The sequence below is a fragment of the Notothenia coriiceps genome, unplaced genomic scaffold (genome assembly GCF_000735185.1).
Source record: "Notothenia coriiceps isolate Sejong01 unplaced genomic scaffold, NC01 NC01_scaffold00019049, whole genome shotgun sequence".
Taxonomy (NCBI): domain Eukaryota; kingdom Metazoa; phylum Chordata; class Actinopteri; order Perciformes; family Nototheniidae; genus Notothenia; species Notothenia coriiceps.
This window is the reverse complement of record NW_011351750.1, coordinates 6,474-14,761: the sequence shown is the minus strand read 5'-3', so window position 1 is coordinate 14,761 and position 8,288 is coordinate 6,474. Positions and strand designations below refer to the sequence as shown.

General features: G+C 42.5%; 1 protein-coding gene across 1 annotated transcript; it reads right to left on the bottom strand.

The window, feature by feature from the left end:
• Positions 1-2,725: 2,725 nt before the first annotated feature.
• On the bottom strand, positions 2,726-7,217 carry LOC104951760 (IQ motif and SEC7 domain-containing protein 2-like). Its single transcript, XM_010778490.1, has 2 exons — positions 7,187-7,217; positions 2,726-4,794 (listed from the first exon to the last, which is right to left on the bottom strand). Exon 2 carries the CDS (start codon positions 3,479-3,481, stop codon positions 2,726-2,728), a length of 756 nt encoding a protein of 251 aa, XP_010776792.1. The 5' UTR covers positions 3,482-4,794; positions 7,187-7,217.
• Between the last annotated feature and the right edge of the window lie 1,071 nt (positions 7,218-8,288).

Here is an 8,288-nt window from a genome sequence, read left to right as displayed (position 1 = left end):
TCACTTTGTTTAGCCTTTCTAGTAGGGCTGCTCAATTAATAGTATGTTAAATCGCAATTACGTTTTTGGCTTGCAACGATTATGAAAACAACATAATCGAAATAAAACGATTATTTATTTTCATTAATATTTATTTAAATTATTTTTTAAAACAATTTATTTGGGGGTTTTTCAGTTGAATTATACTTAAAGTTCAGGGTAATCAACTGTTAAAAACATACTGTTCACATTTTTCTTTTCAATACATTTATGTTTTCAAAGTAAATGGATAATCGTTTTTAATAATCGTGATATCAATTATTGACCCAAATAATCGAGATTATGATTTTTGCCATAATCGAGCAGCCCTGCTTTGGTTGACACGACACATGCTCAGATAGCTCATCAAACATGGAAAAAAGGTTTTTAAAAAATGTCATCAGTCGACCAAGACCAAACTGACACGACAACCAAGAGGGTGCACCACGAATATGACCCACGCTTTATGAACTGCAAACCTGAACATTTGTTGTGGGGGACCTTTAAAATGCAAAACTTGACCTAAAAGTTCATTTTAAAAAGGGACATGGTGCAGGATCTATAAATAACAAGGGATAATGTTTGCAAATGCTAGTGTCTGACTCTGCTAAGCCTTTGTAGCATAATAGGAAAATGGAAACTGTATGTAAATTAGAATATGCCTTTCATTGCAATACGGCTACAATAAATCCAAATCTATACAAAACTATTATTAAATATATTTCCTAACACTTTAAATGTAATGTTTGATAATGTCCTACAATATGAACTGCTTCATTGCGTGTGTGTGTGAGTGTGTTTGTGCGTCTTGTTTTTCCCTGCTTCAGCCTGAGGTGCTGCAAGGTGCTGCAAAATAAATCAGTGTGAGGGTGTTTTGCATTTTGCTGCATCATGCCCAATACGAAATCACTCAGAAACCAGTGTAGGCAGCTCTCTGCAACATGCTGTCATGCCTCTGTGCGATAATCTGCCCCAGTGCAGTGTGGGATTTATTGGATCACACTCAGTCACTTGAGGAGGCAGGCAGCAGGCAGCCGATTGTACTGTGATTTCATAAAGAACCAGCCTTATCTTCGCTGCTGTCAGACTGCATCATTGTTCTCTGCCTGTTACATCATTGGCAAGCTTGAGGTCAGCTTTTTCTCACGATTTCAGCTGCACCTGAACACCCCATGACTCAGGGATTGGAGGGTTTTTTTTCTCAAGATGAACCGAGGTTTGAGAGTCTGAGTCACACTGTACCTCTGTGCACGATCTATTTCACTTTTCGCCTTCTCGTATGAGAGCTTATGAGACAAAGCAATAGTAGTATTAAATCCGTCTCCATGAGTCATCGCTGCGTTTCCTCAGCCTTCAGTTCTGCAGGTCTCTCTCTGAAGCCTCTATTCTTTCCCTCTCTGCGTTCAGTGGAGAGGGGAACCATGCTCTATGTTCCCAACAGCAGGGCGAACTTAGCAAGCGCACCGAGCGAGGTTAAAACCATTTCAACTGTAAGCGAAAAGTGCCGTCCTTCAAACAGGTTTTCCACAGTTGCATAGCAACGGCAATTGCCATGACCGGCGTTTCCCACGGACAACGTTACCGAAGACAAACTGCCTCGTACGAGCATGGGACGACTGCAGCCCTGCATCCTGTGGCCTGCAGGATGTCAACAATTCCTGATAGGATGCTCCTAAAATAGTGTTACCAGGCAACAAACCCCAATTCGAGATTTGACAGAAATATGTTTTGAGTTAAACTAAATAAGAGCAGAAATCAAAAAGCTACGGAGCTACCTGGTGTTACTATGGTGATCAGTACAGCCGACAACTTCTCTTAAACATAAAGCAAAGTGTGTTTACTTTATGGTCTCAGCAAGGACAACCAATCCCTTTGCTTAGCAGAAATATATATTACATAACGCTGCTCAGTCCGCCAAATATCAGTGTTAGAGAAGCTGTGGTGTTTATGTTCGTCTGTCTCTGGAGTCTCATGCTCTCCTGCAACATGAACATTCCTGTTACAACCGTTTGCTTTGTAGCCATATTAGCTGATAAAAGGATGAATATGTATCAACCTTGTACACCCACCAATCACATTGTCTCATTACAGACAGAAAGCACAAAGGCATCGGCTGCCCCGTCTGAATCCGAGAAGGAAAACACTCCATCAAGTCACCTCTCCTATTAGAAAAAAGCTTTACAATCACTTTCAGCAATACAGTTTCCTTTTGCTTGCAATTTTGCCAGCAAGCAGATGTTTCCAGGTCATATTTACCATGAGGGCAAACCTTTCTTGGCTTGAACAAAACCTGCGTAAGAAAAGCTTTAAAGTTAGTCGAGACCAAAGTCAAAGATTTACACGAGTTTCGGCAAATCAGAGAGTGGGTTGATTAACTGGACGCCAAGTTTAGAGAAATACGTTTTCCATTAGAAATGACGATTTGATTCTACCAATCCTGTGAAATAGAATGGATGTACTAACTCCTCCATGTCATGAGTAGTATTCAGTATGGCATCCTATGTAATCTTCCTCTAAAGAAGAGAAATTCACAATTTTCCTGGATGTTCTGAAATAAAACTCAAAATTGTGCTTTCTAGTTTCCAGCATTATTTCTACAATAAATAAAGTAGACTTGGTTTATTTCAATCCACTCATGAGTTCAGGTTTGCCTTTCTTTCGCGTTATCTTTGACTTTGGTTGTAGTAAGAATAATTTAAAATCTAACTTACGATTTCTGGTGGTGGAGGGTGTGGGCGTGGTGGTTGTTGGAGGCGTTGGTTTTGTGCATGCGCTCAATCCTCTCCCTCTCTTTCTCCACAAAGTTGGTGTTGGTGCCGGTGCTGGTGGAGGGTAGGCGGGTCAGCCGGCTGTGGGCCCGCGGCTGGTCCCGAGACGGCATCGGAGGTGGAGGAGGAGGAGCCGGAGTTGGAGCTGGAGCCGGGGGGGATGTCGGAGTCGGGATTTGGGTCGGGATCGAGATGGAGGTCGGGGCTGAAGACGGAGCGGGAACCGGGATCGCCGTCGTAGGGATGCTGTTGGAGCTGTTGTAAGAGTGGTGGGCGGAGGAGTGGTGGTGGTTGTGATGGTACTGGTGGTGGTTCTGGTGCAGGGGGATGGAGGAGGGGGGCTGCGGAGGAGGAGCTTGGTATTGGCTGTTGTGGTGGTGGTGGTGGTGCTGTTGGTGATTCTTGGCAGACATGGAAGTGGATGTGGTCGGTGGAGGCGGTGGAGGGGGAGGAGGGAGTGGAGGCTCGGGAGGAGGAGCGGGTGGAGGAGGAGCGACGGGCTGCCGCTCCAAACGCAGGTCTTTGTTCTCCTGGCTGAGCCGGTCCAGCTGGACTTCCAGCTCCTCGATCCGGCGCCTCTGAGTTTCCAGAAGCTTCTGCTGGCTCTCGATGATGTTGTTGAGTTCAAGAAGGTACTCCACCGCCCGGTTAGGGCTCTCTGGGCTGCCCTGGCCTGGGCCTTGATTAGCATCCATAACTAGCTGGTCTGAGAGTTAGCACACAGGCTAATGGTCTAAATGTTTATGACCAAGGTTTTCTAATGCTAATTTCTAAACTAAAGAACCTAAATGCTTTTTGCTGTTACAGTTGGTTAGATCCAGGTTGTACACTAAATGCTAAGCTTCTGTAATCTATAGGTCAGAGCCAAATGCTAACGTGTGTTATACCACAAGGACTTGTTCAGGTAAATAAGCTAGCAAGCTAAAGGCTAAAACCAGCAGAACTGAATAAGCCTAAACACAAGAGAACCAAATAACTACCAACTAGATCAGAGCTCAGTACTCTAATGTCTAGTCTACAACCTAATGTCTAAATAACTACAAAACTAAACGCTATGGCCCTAAGCCCTACACCCTAAAAACTAAAGTATATTTCACCCTCCCCCCCACCAGAGGTAAGTGGGGGGGAGAGGAGTTTACTTCTTTGAGTTCTGATCTGACGATCAAGATGGACCTCGTTCTCGCTGGATCCAATCAAAGAGGTTTATCGAGTCTTCGACCATCCCCTGGTTCAGTCAGGTGTTTCTGTCCGGGTTCAGACCCATGACGGATAAAAAGAGAACAAAGTTAGAGAAAAAGATTGTCTTCTTTCCCCCCCCTCCCAAGAAAACTGTCTTTTTGTTTGTCAGTGAGTCAGTTGTATCCACTCTTTGCACTCCATGCAGAAGATCAGAGCAATGGTTTCCAAGAAGCAGGTGTGGAAATCACAGATAACAGAGACGTTATTTGTCCCTCTGTGTCAAAGATATCGCACATTACCATTGCTGAGAGAAGGAAGATTGTCCTGCAAGAGGGCTAGAGGGATATTTTCTGCATCCAATAAGTTCTGCAGCAGGAATGCAGTCTGGAGGTGCGTGCAAACACTCCCAAAAAGCTGCCTAACCACCAGCTTCCAGGTAGTACCTCATAATAAAATCCTGGTGTCAGAAACCTCGTGTTAATTCTCCAAATCAAAGAGTTTTCCGAGCAGGAAAAGAGACTTTAAAGAATTCAGTTCAACAAAACATTTTGGAACCATACTTCGAGAAATCAACACAACCCAAAGCTCCAAAAAATGAAAATATATAACGTCCGTCGAAGATCATCTTCTGAGAAACATGGAAGAGGAGATGATGGCCTCTCCCTGGTCCAAGGGTTCACCTGCAGGACTCAGCCTGTCATCCTGCAGTCGGGATGTCGGAGGAAGCGATGCGAGAAGGTGAAATGTCATGTCAGATGTTTGTCTTCTTCCTGGATACAGTGAGACATCTGGGATTCATCGTCCCGCTGGATGGCATATCCAGATCCTTCTGTTGGTCATCCATCCGTTACATGAAAAAGAACCAGAGAAAGAGAACATGAGAAGGTTGTACAACAGGAGAGGCAGAGTCAACAGGAAATATCAACTTTCACAATGTTCCTTCAAAAAACACCTTTATTTTCCTTCCTTGATCATTTAGTCTTTGCCCTCTTTAATGTAGTCCATTTATGTCCCTTACTTTAGCTTTCAAGTTGTTTTGGCTTTTCCTTTTTTCTTCTCTCTTCCTGATCTCTCTTTTGCTCTCCTTCCATACGCTGTCCTCGTTTTATATAGCTGTTACCGTTTCATCTCCATCCCTTTCATACATTTCCTCTCCTTCTCCAAGGTTGCTAGGAGTGTGAGGTCTCTCAGCCCATAAATACCAATGACATGCTCCGTCTAAACCATCAGAGACGAGAAAAATCATCACACCCCATAAGCCTCTCCTCCTACACTCTATCACTATCCCTCCTCTGTCTAAGTCCACCTCCCCTGGTCTCACGCTCTCTCTATGCATTTTCTCACCCAGTCTTAGATCTCTTCCAATTCAATCCTGTCCTGTTGTGTGTGTTGCACTATATCAATGTAAGATCTCAAATTAAATAAAACTCTTGGTAGCCACATGCTGGCTGCAGCTAGCCGTTCCTGCAGCTAATGTCACACAACATTAAACACAAGGAGGGCTGCATCGTAAAAACGTCCTGTATGAAATCCCAAGGTAAGCGTCGTCAGGGCTATGATAGGATTTTTTATTCATTTATTAATCAACCATATGTCTCTGTTCAATCACAGCTTAGCAACAGTTACAAGGCATTTAGAGTTGACTGATTATTGGCTTTGATATTCAGCATGTTGACGATAATACCACATGTTGGGCTATTATGGAGCCATCTTTGTCTCTCTGTCTGTCGTCAACCTCAATGTGCCACCCACCGCCCATCTGATTGATTACACGCCATAAATCATGTTTTGTTGCCAATTAGCGTTCTTTTAAAAAAAAATTGTACGGTGTCCTTGGGTGTCATGAAAGGCGCCTAAAAATAAAATGTATTATTATAATAAGCAATAGTCTGCCAGAATAGTGTGCCACTGATGGGAAATTACTACCAATGCATTTTTAGACTTAGAGTTGATATAAACATCACAATTCTCGGAGTCAGCATCTGAATCAGGTTTAGTGTTTAGTTTAGTTTTTGAGTTGGTGAATAACATAAGCAAAGTAAGTGGTGCAAAAATCAAGAAACATAAATATTGATTTCGTTTTTGGGAAGTGATAGTTTGTGCAGAAACGTGTGAATTGGCAAAAACAACCAGTGTTTCCAGTGGTGTTTTTCTGAGTGAGTGAACCAAGAGTGTACCACAGCAACACAAATACATGTTCAAGAACAACTGCGCCTGAATTTGGGTAAGAGATGTGATCTGTTACTACATTATTTATCATAGATTGAAAAACTGCAAAAATATCTCACTTGCCAACAGGCGTTGTGTTTGTTACAATAAAGACTCCAGTCTACAGCGTAGTTCGCACAAAAGTAACTAAGTTAGCAGTGGGAAACCGTGGAAGTTATTGTGGGTCCTAAATAAATATGTCAGAAAACCAGTTAATAAACAGTGATAGCTTCATCAAAAATGTACTCACTTTGATATTGAATAGAATAAGAGAATAAGAAATGTCTTGATGACTTAATCACAGGAATTATGGGTAATGAAGTATCTTACCCTGTCTAGTATATATAGTATATCTCTAAAACCAATTGCCACGTCTCTAATGTGCAAAGTGTTTGCTGTAGAAAAAGTTCCAGTTGTATACCCTGCTATCTCACACACACACACACACACACACACACACACACACACACACACACACACACACACACACACACACACACACGCACACACGCACCAATGAAATGGCTCTCTGGTGTCTATTTCAAAGCGGTCAAACAGTTTCAGTTTTTATATCTCTTTCCATTAAGCACATTCAATTATTCATGACTCACTAACTGACCACAATCCCTCTCTCTCTCTCTCTTTGTCTCCGTCAGTGTCTCTCTATCTCTCTCTCTGGATGTGCAGACTGTTTGCTTCAGTCACACCGTAAATCAGGCAGAAGCAGAGGCAGTAAGCAAGCTCTCACTTTAACACTGAATGGCATTTGTGTTTGTAAGTAAAATTCCGATATAACATGTGACAGAAATGCTTTAAAGAGGTCCTATCATGCTTTATGGGTTTTCCCTTCCCTCTAGTGTGTTATAAAGGTGTTTGTGCATGTAAATGGTCTGCAAAGGCTAAAATCCCAAAGTTCACACCAGAGGGAGTTTCTCTCCCACACACTCCCCCGCCTGAAACGCCTCCATTGAACTCCTTAGTTTACTTCTGGAACAAAGTGGCATCACACTCACGCTTCTATTGGCTAGCGCTCCAACACATTGTTCGTGATAGGCTAAGGGACGGGACATCTCCAAGCGGTTGACCAATCACAACAGAGCCGGCCAGCTAACCAATCAGAGCAGACTGGGCTCTGGTGTCAGACAGAGGGTGAAAAGAGGTGCTGCAGCACAGGCAGTAAGAGAACAATAAAGAGCTTTTTGAACATTAAAGCATGGAGACATGTCACAGGAGAGACACTACATACTGATATGAACCTCAAAATTAGCCCCTTTAAAGTCATTGTTGACCTTCCAACTCACAAATGTACTTATCTGCGGCAATTTCCGCAAAAAGCTTTGGAAAACAGTTAACTTCCTGTTCCACGGCAAACAAAAAATAAAGTTAGAGACCATAGCTGGTGAGCATAGTGTAGCATTTAGCATCTAATGAGACAGAGATTTCCCTCAGGAGCAAGTAGAGACCAACAAGCTAAAACGAGTAAATATTGGTTTTACAATCAAGAGGTGGACACAAGCACAAAGACTCATAATGAATCACCATGCTGCTTTGTGACTGCTCAATGTGAAATGAGAAACTGTTTTATATATATATATATATACACATGATGTGTTGATCTGTCTTCACTGACCAAAAGTGTCTAAACTAAATCACTTATTGCACATTTTAGTTTAGCTTTTTCCAAAGTCATTAACAAACTTTCTTGCTCAAACTCTAGAAATGTTGGTGACATGTCCCTTTAAAATGTGCTCGTTGCAGATGAGCCATTGACTTCACGACATAATTACATTTTCTGCTGTTTTAAATTTGAAACAAGCTCTGAAATAAATCTTCACTCTTGTTTCAGTACGCATTTTATATGCACCCAATTTCTTATCAAAGTGTAGGCGGTTTGAAAACCCAATTTTTTCCCTATTCGGATTTATAATATTCCAGTTGAATTTGACAGCAGTAGCAGGACTATTTTAATTGCCCAATTTTACAGTCACGTTATCTGTCATCCACACACACACACACACACACACACACACACACACACACACACACAGAGTAGCTCGTACAACCCACACATGTTCCACACACAGCAGCTCACACAGCGTACTTCCACAGCACGTA